The 24,582-nt window shown below is 33.9% G+C and overlaps 4 protein-coding genes across 5 annotated transcripts; 1 reads left to right on the top strand and 3 right to left on the bottom strand.

The window, feature by feature from the left end:
- Positions 1-129: 129 nt before the first annotated feature.
- On the top strand, positions 130-4,118 carry LOC127243207 (transmembrane 9 superfamily member 7-like). The gene is made up of 7 exons (XM_051263104.1): positions 130-318; positions 1,420-1,584; positions 1,679-1,788; positions 1,916-2,024; positions 2,098-2,210; positions 2,387-2,537; positions 2,622-4,118. Exons 1-7 carry the CDS (start codon positions 205-207, stop codon positions 3,777-3,779), a joined length of 1,920 nt encoding a protein of 639 aa, XP_051119061.1. The 5' UTR covers positions 130-204; the 3' UTR covers positions 3,780-4,118.
- Positions 4,119-5,382: 1,264 nt separating this feature from the next.
- On the bottom strand, positions 5,383-9,560 carry LOC127243206 (uncharacterized protein At1g51745-like). 2 transcript variants are annotated; one of them, XM_051263102.1, is made up of 4 exons: positions 9,096-9,560; positions 8,677-8,968; positions 6,778-7,592; positions 5,383-6,671 (listed from the first exon to the last, which is right to left on the bottom strand). In XM_051263102.1, exons 2-4 carry the CDS (start codon positions 8,865-8,867, stop codon positions 5,737-5,739), a joined length of 1,941 nt encoding a protein of 646 aa, XP_051119059.1. In that variant the 5' UTR covers positions 8,868-8,968; positions 9,096-9,560; the 3' UTR covers positions 5,383-5,736. The 2 variants fall into 2 exon arrangements, with proteins under 2 accessions (XP_051119059.1, XP_051119060.1); XM_051263103.1 differs by having other exon boundaries at positions 8,677-8,960.
- A 6,752-nt stretch (positions 9,561-16,312) lies between these two features.
- Positions 16,313-18,340, bottom strand: LOC127243389 (jacalin-related lectin 19). The gene is made up of 3 exons (XM_051263377.1): positions 17,928-18,340; positions 17,609-17,830; positions 16,313-16,844 (listed from the first exon to the last, which is right to left on the bottom strand). Exons 1-3 carry the CDS (start codon positions 18,084-18,086, stop codon positions 16,479-16,481), a joined length of 747 nt encoding a protein of 248 aa, XP_051119334.1. The 5' UTR covers positions 18,087-18,340; the 3' UTR covers positions 16,313-16,478.
- LOC127243388 (putative F-box/LRR-repeat protein At5g02930) lies at positions 18,263-21,378 on the bottom strand. The gene is made up of 4 exons (XM_051263376.1): positions 21,255-21,378; positions 19,600-21,137; positions 19,336-19,506; positions 18,263-18,543 (listed from the first exon to the last, which is right to left on the bottom strand). The coding sequence occupies exons 2-4, from the start codon at positions 20,989-20,991 to the stop codon at positions 18,373-18,375; spliced, it is 1,734 nt and encodes a 577-aa protein (XP_051119333.1). The 5' UTR covers positions 20,992-21,137; positions 21,255-21,378; the 3' UTR covers positions 18,263-18,372.
- Between the last annotated feature and the right edge of the window lie 3,204 nt (positions 21,379-24,582).

Genomic DNA, 24,582 nt, shown 5'->3' with positions numbered 1-24,582 from the left:
AAGTGCGATTTTGATAGTTTGCCATTAAGCTGAATGCGAAAATTGTATCCGTAATGGCAGATCGGACAACGACTTCTCACCGCATCCTTTCTTTAAATAAAATATTTACGTACATATCCTTACATATATATATATATAGCTCCATCGCCGATTACGCGAAACGTTAGCTGTTGCATCTGCTAGGAAGGATCCGGATCGAGGGAAATGGGTCGTCGGATCAGGGATCGGGTCGCCGCCGCTGCTTTCTGGTTCCTTCTTGTGGCATCATCGGCGCAAGCTTTCTATCTGCCGGGCGTCGCGCCTCGCGATTTTACAAGAGTACTGACTTTTCTCGCGTTTCTTGTTTGTTGTTTTGGTTGGATTCGGGAGTTAGTGAGTTTAAATCTAGAAATATTTGTTTGATCAGCAGATCTATGAGGGTTGTGCGTGATTTATCGAGTATTATTTGCTTGAGTGTTGATTTCTTATGTTTTTATTGGTTATTGATGGAGATCTAGGGTTTTGCATTTATGTTTCATTTTTAACTGCTGAGTTTGTGTCTGATCCGTGTCTTAGTGTTGGCGGCGATCATGCTACTTGGTTATTTATTCAGTATAGTGTCGTTTTATTATTTGTTCTCCATTATTCACGCTGAAATGTGAGCTTTCGGGCATTAGCATTTTGGTGATATTGGTTCAAATATTTGACTTGCTGACTGTACATGCGTTGTTTTGTTTGTTAATGCGATTCTTCTTGTAGTGAAGGATGCGTAACTTGTCAGCATTTGTAACATTGTGATATTATCTTCTGGATCACCTGATCTTATTTTCATCTTTGGATTACAGGAATGGTTTGTAGGGTTGTATGATTAAGGAGATGGGAATAATGGTAGAACTTATTATTTACTGGTTTAACTAAGCAGCTGTTCTATTACGCTACTTGAAATTGATCAATAGATAAAAAAATCTAGGGGGTGTTTGTTTGGGGGTTTGGATCTTAGATTTGGGTTTCGAATTGGAATGATTGTTTGATGTGATTTAAATACGTATTGATGTATGTTTTGAATGTAAAATTGATTTTCATTGTAATAATAATTAAAAAAAGTGTTTGATTTGATGATTTTGGTGGGAGAATTTTTGGAGGAATAGTAAAATACTCCAAAATCCCCAAACAAGCACACCATATAGAATCCTAATCTAGTTTGTTAATGATATTTTGGTTATGCTCTTACTGATATTCATGCATCACAGTACAGTGGCACTAAATGCTTGTCGCGGACTTGCTATAGAGTGTCATACGTTTTCACTGACATCAACTGCGAATTTCCTGGATTTTTCATCTCCTAAGTTGGATCTTCACTGAACTATGTGGCAAAGGACTTATTTGGGTTGTGTATCGTTTTCTATTCAAGTGTAATTAAATTCACTGAATACATAACAGGGAGATGAACTCCAAGTCAAAGTGAACAAGCTGTCATCCACTAAGACACAACTTCCCTATGACTACTATTACTTGAAGTATTGCACCCCAAAGAAGATAAAAAATGTGGCTGAAAACTTGGGAGAAGTGCTTCGGGGAGACCGTATAGAGAATTCCGTCTATACTGTGAGTATTATGATTGGTTCTGGCTGAGTTTTATTTTTCTATATTTTCTTTGCGCAAGCCTTCCCTGATATAAGATTTGGTGGCTTCACACTAGTTTCGCATGAGGGAGGAGAAATCCTGCACGGTGGCCTGCAAAGCAAAAATTGATGCTCAAGCAGCAAAGGATTTCAAAGAAAAGATTGATGATGAGTACAGGGTCAATATGTAAGTGCTTGTTATAGATTTCTTCTTTTGCATTCTCTTCTTACATCCTCTTTAACTGAAATATTGCATGAATATTGCTAATGATTCTTGCCTCATAACATGGTGCCAATGTCTGCCATTGATGCAGGATTCTAGATAACCTTCCAGTAGCTGTTCTCAGACAAAGGCGAGATGGAAATCCATCACCAACTTATGAGCATGGTTTTCGTGTTGGGTTCAAGGGAAACTATGCTGGGGTTAGTGTTCGTATTTTCCTATTTTTGTGGATTTTTATGTTTTATAGTTGTTAAACTGAATCTAATTGTACAGAGCAAAGAAGAGAAACATTTTATTCATAACCACTTAAGCTTCAGAGTTATGTATCATGAAGACCGTGAAACTAATTCTGCTCGGATTGTTGGGTTTGAAGTTACTCCAATCAGGTTCAATGCTTTATGAGTTTGACTTGTGAAATCTGTTTTCTGAATTTGCTTCATTTTTGTGTGTTTTGCACCGACGAACTCAAATTTATTTCTTTGTACCAATTTTTTTAAACCCATGTATGGGAATTCCTATTCTTCTGTCTTTGATTGGCCTTTGCGTGATGTCACCCCAACAGCATTAATCATGAGTACAAGGAGTGGGATGAGAAGAATCCTAATGTGGCAACGTGCAACCAAAACACGAAAAATATCATTCAGGGGGGTGCTGTTCCACAAGAAGTGGAGGCTGGCAAAGATATTGTATTTACCTATGATGTTACCTTCAAGGTACTCTTTGTTCTACCTAGTTTTCCTGCCTTTTTGTAAATATATATATATCCCACAAGATTAACACTACAGTCTGCATTGTAGGAAAGTGAAATTAAGTGGGCGTCACGGTGGGATACTTACCTGCTTATGAATGATGATCAAATTCACTGGTTTTCAATCATCAACTCTTTGATGATTGTTCTTTTCCTTTCTGGTATGGTGGCCATGATCATGATGAGAACCCTGTATCGAGATATTGCAAACTATAATCAATTGGAAACCCAAGATGAAGCTCAAGAAGAAACAGGATGGAAACTGCTACATGGTGATGTTTTCAGGGCTCCCCCCAATTACGGGTTGCTGTGTGTTTACCTGGGAACTGGGGTTCAGATCTTCGCAATGACTCTTGTGACAATGATCTTTGCATTGCTAGGCTTCCTCTCACCGTCCAACCGTGGGGGCCTTATGACAGCCATGGTTCTGTTATGGGTGTTCATGGGATTGTTTGCAGGCTATTCATCTTCTCGGTTTTACAAAATGTTCAAGGGCACAGAATGGAAGAGGATTACCTTAAAGACAGCTTTCATGTTTCCTGGTATTCTTTTCGCTGTCTTCTTTGTCCTCAATGCTCTCATTTGGGGAGAAAAGTCGTCTGGAGCTGTACCCTTTGGAACCATGTTTGCTCTTGTGTGCTTGTGGTTTGGGATATCAGTACCATTAGTGTTCGTTGGTAGTTATTTGGGTTTCAAGAAGCCCGCGATTGAGGATCCTGTAAAGACCAACAAGATCCCTAGGCAGATACCCGAGCAAGCCTGGTACATGAAACCAGTATTCTCCATCCTTATTGGAGGCATTCTACCATTCGGGGCTGTTTTCATCGAATTGTTCTTCATCCTGACCTCCATCTGGCTGAACCAATTCTATTACATCTTCGGCTTCCTCTTCATAGTCTTTGTCATCTTGATAATCACATGTGCCGAGATCACAATCGTTCTGTGCTATTTCCAGCTGTGCAGTGAAGACTATAATTGGTGGTGGAGAGCTTATCTCACCTCTGGATCATCAGCTTTATACCTTTTCCTATACTCGGTCTTCTACTTCTTCACCAAGTTGGAAATTACAAAATTCGTTTCTGGCATTTTGTACTTTGGGTACATGTTGATTGCATCGTATGCCTTCTTTGTGCTGACGGGAACCATCGGGTTCTACGCTTGCTTCTGGTTCGTTCGCAAGATCTATTCATCCGTGAAGATTGATTGATACAGCGAAGATTCATACAATTTCCTAGTAGTTTCATGTTAGAGAGCATCAAAAGGTCGAAGAACAGATGAGTTGTGAAGAGCAGTCAGATGAGGTACCACTTTTTTCCGGAGGGTAAGAGCTCAAAACTATGTAAGATCTTCTGCACCCTCAAAAGTCTTGCTTATTTCGGTATGGAAAGCATAAACTATATGTTGCATGTTTTAATTTTTGCCCCCATCAGTGGGCTTAAGATGATAATGATGACGATGATAGAAAGATTGATATTGTAGATGTATGAAACTAAACTTCACTTCACTTGGTGATGCAATTGTAGCTTAATGGATTTTTGTTCCTCCACATCTGTTTATTATGTTCATTACTCTCTTTTTTGTTATTTTAATTGTATCTTCTGTGCTTTTGTTGGTATATATTTGGCTGCAGAAGTGTTGTTTAGGAGAAATTTTAACTTTTTTAAATGGTTGTTTGGAGGCTATACTTTAAAAAGTTGGAGTTTTAAGATGATGTTTTGTGAGAGAAATAGATGTTATAAGGAATGTTTTTGGGGTTAAATAGCTCTTGTCATGTATGGCCGACAAGATCTGAAGATATAAAAAATTTGAATTCATAATTTCACGGTCATAGGTTGATGATCTTGCTTTCTTACCTCTGAAAGTATCGAAAATTTGAATACATAATTTCACGGTTATAAGTTGATGACCTTGTTTCTTCCTGTTATCATCGCTCTAGTGGTTGCGGTGGATATTATTTTCTCGATTAATTTGAGTTTGGCTCAATAAAGTGTGGATCGATCCACTGAATTCAACCCGACTCGAATCAGACCCATGCAACCCAGCCCCCAATCCATTAAGGGCCACCCCAATTCAGCTAACCTAAGCTCACTTGGTTAAGGTGGCTTTTCCAATTTCTTCGGGTCGAATCTATTATCCGTAGCTTTGCTTGGGGTGGTTCTTTCGGCTGGTGTGATTTGCAAGCAATTGTCTAGGGTGGGAAAATTCTTTGTCCATATATAAAATAAATTTGTTTGAAAATGCAAAATGTAAAAATTTTGAAGAAGAGAAAACGATATTGCGGAAAGAAATGAGAAGGAAAAACAATCGCGGTGGCTTCTTCTTCACCAGGCAGAGTCAAGGTTCGGTCGAAATTTTGTCCTAGGCCACTCCGTTGAATGTTTTTGCTATCAAAATAAGTAAAGAAGCCGTCAACAGGAAGGCGCCATTGTTTGTACTCTTATTCAGCTAGCGTGATTTGCAAGCTATTATGTCCAGCTCGAGAGTTTATCCGTATACATTCGAAAAATAAATATAAGGTGTTCTTCGCTGAGCCTATCTTCTAGAGTTTGCTTAGGGTGAATTACATAGTTTGCAAGTTATAGCATGATCATTTGAAATGTAGTGGTAGGGTGGTTTTTCCATGTATGCATTCTCCATCGAATTTGTTTCTAATAACTTTTTTCGAATAGCTTCTCTGGTTAATATAATTTGCACATTAGTGAGCTTGGCCCAAAACAATTATGTACGTATTCGAAAAATAACGGCTATAAGTTCACATAAAAACAACAAAGAAAAAGAGAACGAAAAGGGCTAAAAATGGAAATCCAAACTAAGGTTCAAAATCAAAAGGTTAGTCTAATCTCAATGTCTATGTCTAACATCCCAATCCTTACTTCCTTTCACCCATAAAACAAAACAAAACAAAACATCAAATAGACAACAAAGTAGCAGCATCAGAACTATGAAGCCATCTGCACTTTTATGTACAACAAAAGCTTCTCTCTCTCTCTCTCTCTCTCTCTAAAAACACACACTAAAAGTCTTTCCCTGTTTTGTGTTTCCTTTCTTTCATCACCATTATTGGTTAAAAACAACAACTCTACCTTCAAGAACCAAATCCATACTTCATCTTCTCTATATCCCTTTTAACCTAATCCATCCATCGATCCCGATCGCAATCCCGATCACGCCAACGCCGCGTTTATCCGACTGAAAACTACCGTCAACGGGACACAAGCTACCGACGGTCCCCTCATCTTTTCCGCGCCTTCTCCCGCTTTCTTCTTCTTCCTTTTCTGCAATTCTTTGCTCATTCTCTGTGATCCTGTCAGGGAAGACAGTTTCCGAATCTTCTTTGACATCGCCGCCACGCTCTTCCTCGGAGCTTTTCCCGACTGCCCGCGTGATCCCTGCTTTCTGTTTCGCTTACCTCGCCCTGACTTTACCTTTTTAGACTTTCCGCCACCTTTCGAAGCTTCCTTGCCTTCTCCCGGATCGTCGAGCTCTAACTTAGAATTTCCGGCGCTGATTAAGTCGTTGCAGAAGTCTTCGTCGACCGCCTCGACTGTGAGAGGGTGCCCTACAATTGGGTCGCTGTTGAACTTGCTCATAAGGGAAATGTATGGGACGTGCTGCGGCTTGTACTCCGTTTTCACTGTGATCGTCACTTCGTAAATGTTAGGTCCCGCAATGTGGTGGCTGAGCGAAAATTCGGAGGCCTCGTACTTCGGGTTGACTGTGAAACGAGACTGGCGATACGGGAGCATTCTCGGAGGAGCGGACTGGGTTTCTTTTGGAGAACTTCGGTTCCAGCCGAGCTGGATTTCGGTAATTGGCCTCGACTTTGCAGGCTTGGGATCCTCGTCGGCGCCTGGCAAGTTTGTTTCAGCTTCATTGTCGATATCAACCTTTCTCGACCTAGAATTCCTCTTCCCTTTTATCTGCCAATCAGATGCGCCTTTCTCTGGTTTATCGGTACTGATTTGAGGGATATTCGCAGCGCCCGAACTCGTTGAACCCGACTCATTGTGCTCTTCGACGCGACTACTACGGCTAGATTCGTTTTTGGCGCCGATTGGAGCCTTCTTTGACGCATTAGAAAGAGACGGGATCTTCGTGCCTGTCGACATTCGCAACCAAATTAAGACCAATTTGTCATGTGTTGCATAGCAAAATAATCGATCCAATCAACATTCGAGCATATATTCGATACTTGGAGATTGTACCTGCAGATTGCTCGGCGTCTTTCTGTTTAGTCCCCGCCGCATCCAGCGGCGTCGCGTCTTCGCATGAAGTGCCATTACTATCCGAGTTATTATTGACGAGAACAGAGTTGCTATTCTTCGACTCGTAGGATTCCAACTCAGAAGTCTTGTTGTTGTCGGAAGCTATCTGCGCAGAAGGTTCGACAGGGCTGGACGGTTGCTCGTTTGCGGCAGGAACTGGCAATGCTGTAGTACTCTCTAAAACTTTCGTCATAGTGCGCCGTCGATTCTTCTTTTTCAAGAATTCATGGACATGAGCAACTTGCGATCTTTTCCTCTTCGCCGGCAACGCTGCGCCCATCCCCAAATCCTGAAGTCCTTTCATCCGTTTCGCTCCTCCCGGCCCGTCGTCCTCAGAATCGTTTGGAGTTTTCCGCTGCTTCGGTTCTTTATCGTCTACGACCGCACGCTCGGGCTCCTCGAACGACACTCCTGACTGGGATCGTTCCTGAGCTGAATCCGAACCGTCCCCAGAGCTATTACCCTTGTCGACATCTTTGTTTTCTTTGCTAGGATTGAGCACGGAAGGTTCGTCAGCGCGATTTTGTTGCTCACTGTTTTTTGTATCTGGTGTTCCGGAAAGATCCGGAAGGTCCTTTTGAAGACGGGCATTTTCGATTTCGAGTGCATGAAGAATCGCATCTTCTCGTCGAGCGTATTTGACTCCTTTCTTTAAAAGTTGAGACGCGCCTGACTTGGCTTTCTTGATGCAGTCTTCGTACTCTCCACAGTGAAAAGGTTTAATCCTTTTTGATTTCTCCAGGTTATACCAGTCCCTGTAACGACGTAGGAATCAGTATATCTCAAGATTAATCAAATCGCTTCAAGAACATGACGAACAACACAAAGAAGATTAAACTACAGTTTTATTAGACAATCCATGTTCGCTATTTTTAAATTTAATACGCCAATGAATTGCAAAAGTGTACACGTTGTAAGTTTCTACAGGACTAAGATATCGTCTGTTACAGTTATCGACTCAAATGGCAAGTCCAATACACCTATTTCCCGTCAAAAAAAGTGCGCATAAAAGCATAAACGACACACCAAAGCACCAACTGAAGATCACAATTTTTGGCGTAATCAATCGAATCCAAACTAAACAACCGAATATTTCGTCATAATACTTTATTCCACACGATTTCAGAGAAGCGACGTATAGAAACCACACGTGGATTCCACGAGCTATTTAAAGCAGATTCGAACGTTTTAAATCGAAACACAGATCCCGACAAACACAATCAACACAACAAGAAGCTTAACAGACCGAAAATAAAACGTTTTTTAAACCAAAACATAGATCCCAACAAATGTTTTAAACCGAAACATAGACACCAACAAACATTTTAAACCGAAACATAGATACCAACAAACACAATCAACACAACAAGAAGCTCAACAGATCGAAAATCAACCGTTTTAAACCAAAACATAGATCCCAACAAACGTTTTAAACCGAAATATAGATACCGACAAACACAATCAACACAACAAGAAGCTCAGCACCTTGAAAATCTAACTTTATAAACCGAAACATAGATACCGACATAGATACCGACAAACGCAATCAACACAACAAGAAGCTCAACACCTCGAAAATCGATCATTTTAAACCGAAACATAGATCCCTACAAACACAATCAACACAACAAGAAGCTCAACAGCTCAAAAATGATCTCCAATTCTCAGCATCAATATCCTATAGCAAATTCTTCGAAGAAACTACTTAATCAGAAACCTCATTGATGCAAAAAGCATAAAAACAACAATCCAATCAATTTATCAATCAATCAACAATGGAGCAACTAAAAATCAGCAATCTATACATATATAAATGTATATATATATATATATACTTACACACTAGCATCTTCTCTACCAAGAAGCTTCACAGGAGTGCCGGCCTTGGGCGTCGGCACGCAGCCCTCCGGCAGCTCATCTGGGCTGAGGATCCGACCCGGCCACCACGACCCGTTTCTCCGACGGACCCAAACCAACCCGCCCACCGACGCATCAATGCCCTTGTTAGGGTCTTCTTCAGAGCTCACCATTTCCAGTTCCAACCCCAAATCAAAAATGGAAGTTACTTCTTCAACCAAAAGCCCACTAAACGTTAATCAAACACAAAACCCTCCCACATTCCACTGAAAACCTAGAAATGGCAATCAATCAATCAGAAAATAAAAAAAAAAAAAAAATCAGACGAAAGGGGGGAAAGCAAAGCTGGAGGATTAAATTAGGGTTTATGAGGAAGATTGCAGATCTGGTGAAGAATTTACCGCAGAGAAACTGCAGGCTGGCTCCTCAGCTATTCATCCTTTTCAATCTCCGGAAAATCCGAGAGCTCCATCCATCAATTCCTCCTTTTACCTCACCAATATTTCTGCGACTTCCAAGGGAAAAAGGTGTCAGCTTTCTTCACAGAATCAGCTTGTCGGAGAAGGCCCGGCCCGGGCCCGGTGTTAGGAAACGGTTAAGTTTTTTGAATCGAGATTCTGGAGAGGAGAGGAGAAAGGAATTGGTAGGAGCACTTTCATGTGTACATTATTTCGGTGGCGGTGGGGGGTGATGAGGGAGGCAGGAAAGAACTGCAGAGCAGAGCAGGGTTTGTGACTGGAGAGGAGAGGAAGGAGGAAATGGTATCAAACAAACTATTCGGTATGCTTATTGCCAGCGAGGAGAACTCAACTGAGAGGAAGAGAGAGAAAGGAGAGAAGGGACAGAGAGAGTTGTGTTGACAGTAGGATTTTTGATTGCTTATATTTGGGGGTGTAAGAGAGAGAGGAAGGAGATTTTCTTGTAATAATATATTTTTTTATTACAAATATATTATTATATTGGAAATATACGGAGGTTTTTTTTTTTTTAAATAAATAAATAGGCAAAATAGTAAAAAAAGAAAATTTTTTATGATTTCTCGAATTTGCTGGACACTCCTTTGGTATTAAAATTTCAATAAAATTTACTCGTAATTTCTAAAATATTGCAAAAAAATCATCTTTTTGTTAGAATTTAATTGTGGTTATATTTCACAAGCTCAGACTGCTATTCTTTGGACATAAATTAATAAAACTTATTTTCTCGCTGCTTCACCATTTTTATCATTTTCTTCCTCTTTCTTTCTTCTTCCTTCTATTATTTCAATATGTTATCTTAAAAACAACAAGGAAAAATGGAGCTCCAACGATGGTGTAATTGAGAATCATTTGGTAGTGTATTTATTTAATTCTTCGATTTTAAGAAAGAATTCAGTAATTTGCCCTAGATGAAAGTTTCTCCACCACCGAAGAAGAGCAACATCAGCGGTGGCTCAGACAAACATCTGCCGACAAAAGAAGCTGACACGGTTGTTTGTGGAGGAAATTTAAATATTTGAATGTAGATCCGTAGTTTAGTTTGTTTCTTTGTAACTTACATTAGACTAAGAATAGATTTGTTCTTGTACAGTAATTAGAAAATCCTTTCTCCCTTCCCGCTTTCAAGCTCAATTTTCTTAAATAAATAGTAAAATTCATTTTTTTTATGTGATTAATATATTAAATTCTTATTATCTAAGGAAATAATAATAATAATAAAAAAAAATAGCAAATCACCCACTGATTGTGCTTATGGAATTTCATGGATTTCTTCGGATTTCGCTCTAATTATTATATCAATTTTCAATTTTTGGGATTTTTTATTTTTGAATATTTGATGGTGCGATTCTAGAAATTGAATCTGTGTGAATGTTCATATATGAATTGAAAAATTAATTCGAAAGAAAAAGATAAAAATGACATTACCGTGAAAAATATGAAAGAAAATGGAAGAAACAAAAGTGAAAAGAGTGAGAAAAAAGAAGAAGAAAGAAGAAGAAAACTAGGGAGGGCCAAGTCTTAAATATTTTGAAAACCACAACTAAGTTTTTTTAAATTTTAAAATCAGAGGATTTTTTAGCCAATTCGAGAAACCATAAGTGATTTTTTTTCATACTTTACCAAAAAAATATAACATACTTCATCAATCCACAAACTAACATTCTAAGTTTCTATTGGAATGCCCAATAATTATGGTCGCATTTATATATTTATAAACAAAATTTAATCTTTTGTCTTTATTTTATTTACCATTTTTTTTATACAAAAAATAAAGAATAAATTTATCATTTTATAATAAAAAATTAATTACCTAAATATATATAAAAACATTAATTAGGACGTTAGAAAATAGAGGAAGACAATATTATATATATTCATTATTTTTACATTCTCTATATAAATTTTTTTGTATTTCACATTAAAAAAGTTTCTTGTGAGAGAAATAATTATGTTTATAATATAAAAAATAATAATAATATTTTAGTTTGTAAAAAATTGTCCAAAAAAATTATTGGATAAACAAATTATGTATTAAATTTTTAATATTTTCATTTTTTATTTTTGTGGGTAATTTTATATAAAAATACTGTTATTGTAATATAAAATAATATTTTTTATTCCGTAACAAATGATATTTTGATTTATGATACGATATTTAATACAGTAAATTTAATTAATTAATAATAATGTATTATTATGATATTATTATATTATTTTTATATAAGTGATATTATTAATAATTTTAAATAAAAACTAATATGATTAAGAGAATTTAGAATATGTATTTTAATTATTTTAAAAATTATAGTATTTCAAAATAATATATACTCCATGCAATATGAATATCAAAATTAAAATTTTACAAATATATTTATTTATAATTAAAATATATTAATTTTATAGAAGATGAGAAATTTTAAAGATATATATATATATATATATATAACCTTGTTTATTGAAGTAAGATGTAAAAATAAAAGAATTTTCAGTTAATCTTATATGATGTATAATATCATGAAGTTAATTGAATTTATTCATATTTTCTTTAATAGATAATTAATTAATAAGTTTTATTAAATAAAAAATATATATTAATTATGAAATATATTAAAATGAAAAACATATAATTTCTTATAACAGACAGAAACAGTACAATAGAACTTGTGTTACTATATAAATTTGAATCATTTAAACAAATTCAATCCAACAAACCCTTGGTGCAACTTTAGCTTATTTACATCATATATTGTGTTTTGTAATGAGTTGGGTTATTTCAAATAATTTTAATTATACTAAGTTTTATAAAAAAAATTGCATAAATTATTGTAATATTACTCCGGTCCCGGTAAAAATAGCATCGTTTGTTTTTTATGTTATTGTATTTAATATTAAAAGTATATTTATATTTGTATAATTTATTTAATAAATATCACTATATTTGTCTTCAAGAGACTAAGGTCTCTTTGGTTCAAATGAGGGGAGGAAATTTAATGAAAGGGAAGGGAGGCCAAGAGAGGGAAGACAATATTAAAATTGTAACAGCGTGTTTGGTTCATGGAAGGGAAGGGAGGCGAGGGTAGCGAAAATAATATTTTTGTGTTTGGTTGGACAGAAGAGGGAAAGAAAAATAAAATAATTTTACTATTTTGTCCCTATATTATATATATATATATAAGTATTTAATAAAAGTTGATTAATTTATTCATAAAGCATGATATAAAATTTATTTGTCTAATATAATAAAACAAAAATTACATTATAAAGCATCGGAAGAGCCAAACACCATATACATAGAAACCGATCTGCATATTATTCATCTAAATAACAATCAAAATCGTAATCTAACCACATTTGGTTAGCTGTAGCATATCTTACAAACGCACTTTGAAAGAAAGAAAGAAAATTGATAGAAAATATATATGTGATGATGTAATTTTTTTTTTTTTAATTAAAAACAACACTTCATAATAATATAATTAAATAGAAAAATTCTATAATACGACATCGAACATGGAAAAAATACATAATAAAAATACAAATCAATGTATGTGAAAACTAAAATGATAAAAAATGTTCAACGTACATTTACACTATGTGTATTCGATTAAGAAGAAAAATGACAATTTTAGGCAATTCCTTAATTTCACCAAAACCTATGAAATGTCGTAAAAAATCAAATTAATTCAAAAATTGAACGTATCTATCTATTTGATAATAATAATAATAATAATCATAATAATAATAAAAATGAATGAGAGAATATAATAAGTTAAATGATAATTTACTTAATCATACATTATATATTTATTAACATCACCAATATAGATAAACCATAATTTACTTATAAATAGTAATAACATAACAGAAAATCATATTTTAAGTAAGTATATAATAAAGGCCAAGTCTTCGTATAAAATTCAAATCTACTTATATAAATTAAATTAATTATTAAAGTAAATCAAATCATTAAAACAGAATTAATTAAAATATATACTTAATTATAAAATAACTTCGATTAAATTTATTTAAAACTATTTTAAAATACATTTGAATTAAATTAATGTGATTTGTTTTAAATAACATAAGTATTTATTAAAAAATCAAAATAAAAAAAATAATTTTATATACAAATATAACAATAGATATGGTAAAATTTATATAATATTATAAAAATTTAATAAAATGTTAAAAAGGGTATAATAGACTAAATTTGTTTAATAAAATCCCTCCCCTCCAAATTCCCCCAAATTGGAGGGGAATAAAAATCTAAACAAATTAAATTCCTTCCCTTCCCTTCACTTCCCCTCCCCTCTAAAAAAAACTTGAACCAAACACAAAAAATTTTAAAATTTCATCCCTTCCCCTCCCCTCCTAAACCCTCGAACCAAACAGACCCTGATAGAGTTTTTGTCTTTTTTATTATTTGTACTACATATTGATATAATAATTAATATTTAAAGATTTACGAAAAAGTCAAATGAATCTTTTGGGACGAAGGTAGTATAAAATTTCATATTTGATATTTTACTTACAATAATTATAATTGTATTCTATTCACATTATATATTGTGTTGTTATAATTGATGTGTTACAATTTTATTTTTATATAAAAAATTTTATTTTTAATATTTTATGTAAACTAAATACAACTATATTCTATTTATATCAAATGATGTATTGAAATATGTGATGGTTGCATCACCAAAATTTATTGAGTATGGTCAATAATACATTATTTTTGGTGTATTAATTGTATTGTAACTAACTTTGATTTTTTTAAAAAATTGATGTTATTATTGAAATTGATTGTGCATATATATATATACATATTGAAAATAACAATTTTTTTTTTATTTCTATAATATTAAAGAAAAAAAAATATAAAACTGTTTACAAGTCACTCAAGATTTGGATTATTCAACTATTTAGTATTTTAGTAAATCTAGTCAAATTACATATTAACAATTTCAAATATGATTTCTTATTTAAGTATATATATTTTTTTTTTCTAAATGTTCACTTTAAAGTAATTTGGATCAATTGTGTATGTGAGTTTTGAACTGAAATTTAGTTAGATGATGATAAATTTACTTAGGCCATCTCCAACCCATCATCTCCATTTATCTAGTTTTAACTCTAAATATGCGGTTGCTAGAGTAATTTTACTTCAATCATAACTCCATTTTTTACTATTATTCTTCAAATATTCAATTTTTCCTATTATTTTAAATAACTTTTTATTTTTATAATTTAAAATAAAATTTAAAATTTTTTTAAAAAATAAAAATTAAATTTATAATTTAAAAAGAAATTAAAAAAAAAATGGTGTTGCAATGTAGGAAACTCTAAATTTGGTGCTGGGAATGACGCTGGATTGGAGCAGCTCGGCGGCAAAAATAGTTTTGAAACGCCAGATATGGAGCATGGTTGGAGATATTCTTAAGCCAATGAAGTCAAATTGTAGAGAATATTGATACTATCACATTTTCATTTGCAAAAACCTTTTCATACTATATATTGTTCATATGTATTAGTAATTTGGTTTGGATTTATTTCTTTAACTCAAAACCCTCTAAATTTTACTATTTAAAATTTGCATATCTTGACATCACATCATATATTATTTTAATACAAAATTCAAATAATTTTTTTTTAAACCAACTAAAAAAGAAACACAATTTTGCTTGATAATTTGGGATATAAGTATTCAACTAAATGTAGAGCTCTTCTAGCCGTCTTTCAGTGTGTAAATTGTTTTGTAAGAGATTTTTTTTTTTTTTTCTTTTTTTCTTCGATGTTTTGTTTATTTGGAAAGATTATATATCAATAAGTTTGAGTGTATCAATATGAAATTTATTGAAGAAACGAGATGTATGTGTTAATGTCCCATTTGGATCGTTGGTTAGTATGATCTTAAATTCGACCAAATAAATAAATCATTGCATTTTTCTCGATGAACTTCAGGGATGAAATGGTGTTGATTAGTTCACATTAAGTATAAATTTATATTAAATAATGTGAATTAATATAATATGTGATGATAATTCATATCTATGTGAATATTTTGATAACTTCCATTTGTATCTATTGTTAAACATTGATAATATCAAGTGAATTTAACTATAATTTTAAAGTAAATGAAAATTTTACTTGAAACATTTATGAAAAATAATTTGTATGTTGTCAAAAATGACTATGTACATTGGTGAACAAATATATAAGTATTAAATGAGCCCACAATATATATATATATCTTTTCTTATAATATATTTATTCTATGTATCTTCTTTATCGGTAAAGAATAATTTAATAATGAGAAGTTAAATTTGTGACGTTCATAAATCTAATAATGAGAAGTTAAATTTGTGACGTTCATAAGTTTAGATTTTCAATACCTTTAAATCTTATTTGTTACACAAGTTGTGGGAATAATGTATAAATAATGAAAATTATAAAATTTGTAAGACATTCTAACTTAAAATCAATAACAAAATATTTGAGATGAATGAAGTATAAACAATGGATTTGTTCACTAAACTTTATGCACAATTTTCCATTTATATTATACTACATAAAATATAAAATATTAATACATATAATATATATTCACTCAAAAAAAATAAAAAATTCAATAAAAAAAAAATATTTTTATATTATTTATATGATTATTCCTATATAAGATAAAAAAAAATATTTATTCAAAAATACAAAATGAACCTATCTAATAATTCATTTAGTATTTTTTATTTAAAATTATAAATAATAATAGTATTAGTGTTGATATTGATGACTAATAACATCATATTCATTTTATTTTGTTATCATCTAAAAATTAATTTTGTAAATCACACTAAATTAAATGTACTATTAAATTTATTTAATATGTAAATATATATATATATATCATTGTTTGGGCCCATATGGACATAATATATACTAATATCTTGGGCCTACTTCATAGACCTTATTAAAGTCCATCTTGAAAAGGACTCCAAATTAACCAAATCATATTATACACAACCATTTAAAATATTCATTCCATCCCGCATTTTATATCACTTTCTCTTTTTTTTTTTTTTTTTTTTTTTTAATAAATCTTAATTTTATTTTAAATTTTCTAATTTAAATTTTTAATAAAATTAAGTATATAATTATATTTGTATACATCATGTTGTACTAATACATTCTAAATCATTTATTAATTATAATTCTCCTTAACTCGAACACGACCGACTTGATCCAAGACCAAGTGCTTATTACAGTACAGATAACCTAACAAGATTCCGAAGAGAAGTATAATCTTGTCTATCCAAGAGGTTTCCCGTACTTCCGGGCTTCATCGCCATCCCTAAGAGGGGCTAAAGATAACGAGCTCGTAAGGCGCCGGAACCTCTGCTGAGCTTTCTGCACGACGTTGGCCACTGTTCTTGTTTTAGTTATATGGAAGCCGATGGCGTCCAAGTACCATCCGGCCCGGCCCTTGAATCCAACAATCTGTCCTCCTTCCATCGGGAATGAAAACGGCGTGCCTTCTTCGACTCCATAAGGCCCGAACGTTCTCTTGTTAGTCTTGAATGTCAGCGACCGGATCACAGAGCTTCCTCCGTGAACCACTGGATAGTAGTGCCCGGAAACGGACGTCAAGTACTCGTCGGGAAATTGCAGCTTGATCTGGTAAAGGCAAGGCTGAGTTATGAACAAACTCGAAAAGTGTCGACAAGAAAAAGTTCTGAGATGTTCTTTGTCTAGACACAGATTTTTGAAATTTTGGAAGTTAAGAGTATAAAGTTAAAGTTGTGTTCTTTTGTGCCACACGATTTTACTATTCAAATTCTTTTTTTTTTTCTAAAAAAATATTACATCAAACAATTACTTTTCTTTTTTTTATATTATCCTACAAATTTATTTTTCATTTAAAATACCACAATCAACCTCTATTTATATCACATCAAACAACTATTCAAATTTAACTTTTTTACTTTTAAAAAATCCACAAAAAACACCCTTAGTATTCAATTTCATGTTTTGGAAGCAATAGTGTATTTGATGTGATGTTTTTAAAAAATAAATAGTGTCAAACAAGTGAAAATTTCTAAGCTAAACAAAGCGTTTCTAAAGGTTTTACTATTCAGACTATCTTTTTTTTCTCAAAAAATATCACATCAAATAATTACTTTTATTTATTTATATTATACTACAGATTTATTTTATATTCAAAACATCACGTCAACCTCTATTTATATTAAATCAAACAACTATTCAAATTCAACTTTTTTATTATTCAACAAACACACCCTTTAGAGTATTCAATTTGATGTTTCGGAAGCAAAAGTGTATTAGAGGTGATGCTTTTAAAAAAATAAATAGTGTCAAATAAGTAAAAGTTTGTAATGTAAACAAAGCGTTCCTAAATCTATGAGATATGTTGTTATTACCTCGACAGTTATACTACCGCCTACGCCTCCATGTTTCTCCGTTGAAACTGGTTTGCCATTCTTGTCGTAAACCACGTTGATGGAGTCAATACATCGAGCATACGTGAGTGTAATCTCTCTGATGCCAGTGTAGCTCCCGTCGTCCCAATAAGCGCCTCCATTGCCTCCCCACGGCCCAACGGCTATAGCTTTTGTCTCGCCTGCCTGATCCTTTCCTGTATCCTACAACAAACAAATGGTCGTGAAATTTGTAACATTATGATATCGAGGATATTATCAAATGAAGGATAAATTCGACTGCAGGATGAGTTTGGCGTACCATGGTAAACAGAGAGCTACGGCAAAGAATATCAATGGCAAATGAAGGACAAGATATATGCAGTATATATACATATACCAGCATCGTTCTTCCGTGTATCTCTGTAGCATTGATTCCATTTTCCAGGAGAAAGAAAGTATCATATTCCAATTGCACCATCGAAAATAATAGCGAATCAATTCCAACAACCGCTTTGAATCTCGTGCTCAAGTAATCAGATAAGCATGTTGCGCGAAAGTGTCAGAGCTGAGGGATTTTCCTAGCTGTGAACAACTCTGCAAAAATCATGTACACCTGTTTCCCACAGCTAAGATTGATTTGTAAAAACAACAATATGAAAAACAACAATCGTTTTTGATATTAGACATGTAAAGTTGCAGACATTCATTTCAATAGAATCTGTATCTTTTTGGATCATCATATCTGCCCTAAAACAAACGGCAGTTCATGCTAAAGATCCATTCCTTGATTTCCATTTAAACTGATAATAGGTCTTGTGTGCCCTGGTAGAGGTTAATGTTTTAACATCAGCTAAGTAATGTCGCCAACATTTGTTCGAATAAGCTCCACAGCAGTTTGGATTATTTTCCCTGTCCGCAATCAGTGAGTTTAACCCCTGCAACCAATGACAAAAAGGAAAATGGAAAAAAGTCATAATGAGAAAGATCTGTAAACTGCTACAACGAAGAAATAACGAGCGCATAAATACCAAGGCAAAGAGAGTAGCAAAAAATAGAATCCATAGTTATAAGTTGCTTAATATTAGTTCATACTGCACAGACAATGCAGTGGTTGCCAAAAAATAGAGTTATAGCACATGGAAACTAGCCACACTAATCTATCAGCCCAAAAAAGCTTGAATTCATAGTCGATTTAATTTCCCAGTTGTAAAAGAAAAGCAAACTACAATATCGTAAATACATACATATGTAAACCTAGAACAGCAAATATAAAAATCCAGTCTTTCTGAACAACCGAATTAAAGCTTGTACAGTTTAGTTTAATTAGCATGGATTCCAACCCTAGTTGTATAAGAAATATGAACCCAAAATCAAGGACATATCTAGAACATTAAAAAATGATAGTCACGTCTGCCAATGCGGATCAACTGAAGTTCAATGTGAATTTTGTATACCCTCTTTAATGCCCTGTCAAGAGATGACAAATTTATTATATTGGATTGGGTGCTAATTGTTGCTCTGATTCTAGCTAAATTAATCAGCACTCCAACATCTATTAACAGTAGCACAAAACTAGTTCAAGAGCTAGCACAAGGTAACACAAAATTTTGCCCCGACATATTCTTCCAGATAGGTTGGAAGAACATAGCTAATTGAACCAAAACTATTGCTATTTTATAATTCGTATCATAGATAAAGGTTTAAAATGTTGGGAAAAATTTACTCACCTTTGTCAATTCACTTCTGGGAGCTACTACCATGAGAACCTTCCCATGGTCTTCCCGCAACCAGTTATCAACGATTTTCAAAACACTTGCTACCGACAATGTCAGTTCCAACTTGCGAAAAACGTGCGGCACTTGGCAGGCCTCCTTTGCTTCTTCATAAATCTTCATACTCTAGAATCACCACCCAATAAGATGATTATATTCACATTTAAGGACATACAATGTCAGAGTATATGCATTACACAAATAAATAATCATTGGTACCTGCTTGCTGTAAATGATCAATTTAAAATCCTTAGACTGATCAAACTTTCCAAAAAGCTTATGATAATCGAAAAAGCATTGAGATGTTGTCATACTGGGAGCGGGAGCAAAACAACACTTTGCCGAGCGGATACCCAATACATTCATGGAAGGAAAAGACATTCTATGGCCACGGTACTCGAAGGAGTAGAGATTAGGAGCATCGATATTGGGTTCACGTAGATTGGCACACTGAACTAAGGTCAAGCTCTTCAATGTACTACTCAGAATTGAAAGTCTCTCCAGGGCATCACATTCCTGAAGCACCAACTTCTCGAGCAAGGGGCACTTAGAAATGCAATCTTGAAATGCAGTTTCTGTCATCCTACGGTCCCTTAATGTCAAATTCTTCAAATTTCCCGAACCTTTTAGGTTGATAAAGCAGGAGTAGGACTGATGTCTTCCTCCATAATACCAAAATGTTTCAAGGTTTTCTGCCTCAATTCTAATGGAAAGAAGATTGGTACACTCGTGCACCTCCACCCTCTTAAGCCTGAAAAGAGTACAAATATCTAGCTCTAGAAATCCGCTGCAACGGATAATCCTCAAATCCTCTATCAATGGGCATTTTTCTTCAAATTTCTTGAAAAATAACTCATTGACTATATTTGTATCTTTCAGTGAAAGTTGACGCAGATTAGCCATCTCAGCGACACCAAATAATCCCGAAAATTTCAAGGAAGTTACCGATGCAGACTTAAGCACATCCTTTATGAAGAAAAGATGTTTGGCAGTTGAATCAAAATGGACTTCCAACTCCTTCACATTCTTCTCCAAGACAGATCGAACCCAACGTTCATACAAATTTACGTTCTTGTAGCAACAAATTTTAGCGTACACCCGGACCTTGTCTATGCAAGGAATCAAATCGAGTTTTGATGCTAATGACCTCTCAACATATCTTCTGAAACTCTTTCTTTGAATCTGCCGCAATTTAATTCGATTGTGCCTTCCTTTAACCTTACCTTGCCGCAACATGAACAACCTTTCATCAAAATCCAATAGTGGGTACGAATCAACAACATTTTTCCACCTCTTCGACAAAATGCTGTTCCGCACAATATCCTTGGTGCTATGAATATACGAGAAAATATGGTGGATGATCACATCTGGAAGTTCAGAAAACTTATCTACAGCTACATCAGAATTTCTATCATCCACTGGAGCATTTCCCCCAATTCTCTGTTTCTTCCTAACCCTAGCTTCCCCTCTCAGCACCATTTTTCGCTTCTTTAAGCTTCCACCATCGATACCATTAGGTTTCGACTTCAAATTCGTTCGATTACTCTTCTTAATCTTAACATGTTTCTGGAAAAGAATTTCCCTCCACAGCAGCCTCCTACTAAACCACATATCATCCAAAATCCACCAACGCAACTTCCTTAACAGTTATTTCAAGAAAACCAAAAAACTCCTAACCACAAGGTTTCCCAGTCAAATCAACAATGGCGACAATTTCTCGCAAAAACGAACGAACCTCGTACAAAACCCACCAGACACTGCGTCAATAAGAAACAAAAGCGATGCGCGGAAAATATCAACAAATTGCAGAAACTGCCATGATTTATTACAAAAAAAACAACAAAATAACCGATCCTGGCCAGGAAATCGCTTACCTTGTTGAGATGATACAGAAATTCACGAGGGTTCTGCGTCGTTCGAAGGTCTTCGTAAAGGGTTATACATACATACATATTTATATATATAGGCGTGGTGCACACGTTTCCATTTTGGGCCGGGCTTCGTAGCTTCAACGGGCCCGAGCCCATCGAAAACTGCAATTAATGTTTGCACTTGGTAATCTCGCAATTGTATTCCCGAAACAAAACAACAATAAAGATCGCATCTTTTTCTGCACTGATTAAAATAATATAACATCACGTATTTTTATTTTTTTTGAGAGAAAAAAAAATATATTTTTTTCTTTAAAAAAAAAATCTTGATGTAAAGAAACACACCGTTAATTAGCTAAAATATAATCTATTTTCTTCTAATAGCCTATTTTATTTAATCTTTTTTCTTAAAATAGAGTATTATATCAAAAAATAGTTTATATCAATTTAATTTTTTTATTCTTTGTTAAATTAATAAAAAATATCATAGCACGTCCAAATAAAAATCACCATACATGTTAAAATAATGCATAAAGATTGTACGGATTTATTGCATGTGAATAATTTCAGCAATTTGGATGAATGCCTTTATTATGGATATATTTAGTGACATTCAACATTAAATATATTGACAATATTTATGTGATGTTCTTTATTACACCATATTAAATTCTAACACCACAATAAATGCGGCTAGAATTGTCTACTCGAGGGACTTTTTTGAATAATTTTACTATTTTAATTTTCTATTTTCATTAAAAATATATATATATATATATCAAATTAAACACTTATTTATTATATAAAACTTAACCCACACCCAAATATAAATAAACTTAAGACTTTTACCATCTAGCCTTCCTATAATTTTTTGTTGTTATTTTACTAGTTAATATACATATTAAATAGTTTAATTTTAAAATTTAATTTTTATAAATCATAGGCGTGCCGGGCCAAGTATGAGCTAAAAAATTCCGTGCTTATTTTTAAAGGTTTAAACACAAATTTTTCTTACCGTGTCCAGATCGGACTTTCAAACCGTATTTATTTTTGCCACTCATACTCTAAATAATATTTTTGCTGATACTATTTTCAATATATATTATTTATACTTTATTCTTGTATGGAAATCAACGACTCAATACAAATTATTATTTTCAATATGATTTTTCATAATTATATTCGGCATATGATCCATTTCTTAATATAATATTATATTAATTGAAACTCATATTCAGATCAAATAAGTTTAAATTTTGGAGATAGAAAACAGTATTTCCCTATCTTGTAAAATTATGTTTATTTAATCAAACGAGTTTTAGGAAAAGTAAGTAAAAATAGAAAAAATCTTCTTTTCTGGTAAAAAAAAAGTACAAAATATGGTATTTTTTTACTAAACGAAAAAATGAAAACAAATTTGGATTATATATATATATATATCAAAAGAATAAATTTGAATGTCGAAATATTATTTTTCTTTAATATCTATTACAAAATTCTTTTGAGATCATTTAAATAGGAGAGATACCATATCTTCAAACAAATGCTCTTACATAAATAAACATTTTGCCATTATATCCGTCAAAATACCAAACTATATATTTTCTACTTTATCATCCATTACAAATATACTTTGTAAAAGAAAAAAAAAAAAGAGTACATTAAACAGTATTTTTATTTATTTTATTACTTTATATTAAATATTGTTGTCGTAAAAAATCGCCACCGACGGCTTAATCGAAAAAACTTGTCGGAATTGATTTGTTCGTAGGATTTTTCGGCCTCCTCAAGAAAGGATCTGGGCTATTTCGCAATAACCGAAAAATTGATGGAAAAAAAAGGTAAAATATACGATAACAAAACTGAAAATTAAATTGAAATTAATGAAAAAAAACTGTAAAAATCTGAAAAAATTACAGGAATGAAAAAATTTCAGAGAAAGTAACGAAGAAGATGATCACATAATTAATGGCGTCTTTTCTATCTCTTGGATCTTCTTTAAATCTTCTTAATTTTGAATTTTGTTTGAATAAAGCTTTATTCCTAAATTTCCTCCAACAACTTTTTTATCCCAAAAAATTCACTCTCTCGGTTGACTTTCCCAACAAGCTACCTCCTAGACTGGGTTGCTTGGTCAACGAGCTGGTTGGACATGCAGACCCACTTGCTGATCGGGGCCGTATGTTGGTCCGCGAACCTCCATTCTGAGTTGCGCATGTATTGGGCCGGTCAAATAAAATATTTGGGTGTGTACAAATGCCCCTCACAAAATTTATCTGGACATAATTAACTTATAGTCTGGATAATTTTGTTAATTTAACTCCCATGTGTTTGGATCGACTGATGCGTGCGAGTTTTGAATTTTTCATCATAACCAATTGTAATATCCCCGGAGTTGAATAGTTATATGAGTCGGGGAGGATGAAATGCCCATGAGGTTGAATAAGAGGTTAAATTGATTGAATAGATTACTCATGTCAACAATGTGTACATTTCTTTTCGGAAGCCCCACTGAAAGAACTCCAGTGTCAAATGTGCTTGCACTAGAGTAATTTGAGGATGGGTGATCCCCTTAGATGTCTCCCAGGTGCGCATGAGTGAGGACAGAACCGCGCTGAAAGGACTCGTCTTGACCTATGGGGCCAGTCTACGACATCCCGACACGCCCAGCTTGCATGACTTGCGGACTGGGGTGTCACACCAACTCATCCGTGTCAGATCATTCCTATGTGGGGGACCACTTTCTGAGTTTCTCATCTTTGGAGCCTTCCTAGAGGACGGCCTTCCAGACCATGTCATCTTTCTGGAATGTCTGAGGCCTCACGCACTTTAGAAATGTCGATTCGGCCTTCCTCTTTTGATGCCGAATGCGTTCAAGAGCCTGTAGTCTCTCTTCGGGTAAGACGTCGAGCACTTGGAGCAATGTCTAGTCCTGCTCTCCCATCGGCAGCTGGTTCATCTTCAAGATCCGGAGAGAAGGCAGTGTAATCTCCAACAGAAGCACAACGTCATGGCCGTAGGTCAGCCAATAAGGAATGCTCCCGATTACGGAGGATTTGACATTCTGATATGCCCAAAAAGCCTCTTCCAAAATATTATGCCAGCCCCTCAGGTTGTCCTCCAGCGCTTTCTTTATAATGGAAATCAAGATTTTGTCCTCTAGCCCCTCAAATGACGACTTTCTTGACCTATTTGCGACCAAGAATCACAACACTAATAGTAGCGCCTCGTACTCAGCTTGGTTATTTGTGACACCTTGCGGAAGTTGATGGGCAAAACGCTATACTTTTTCTTCTGAACTGAAGATCACCATGCCTGCTCCGGCTGCTTC

The sequence above is a fragment of the Andrographis paniculata genome, unplaced genomic scaffold (genome assembly GCF_009805555.1).
Source record: "Andrographis paniculata isolate CXL003 unplaced genomic scaffold, ASM980555v1 Contig95END, whole genome shotgun sequence".
In the NCBI taxonomy this organism is placed as follows: Eukaryota; Viridiplantae; Streptophyta; class Magnoliopsida; order Lamiales; family Acanthaceae; genus Andrographis; species Andrographis paniculata.
The sequence above is the reverse complement of the archived record's forward strand: the minus strand, read 5'-3'. Positions and strand labels throughout refer to the sequence as shown.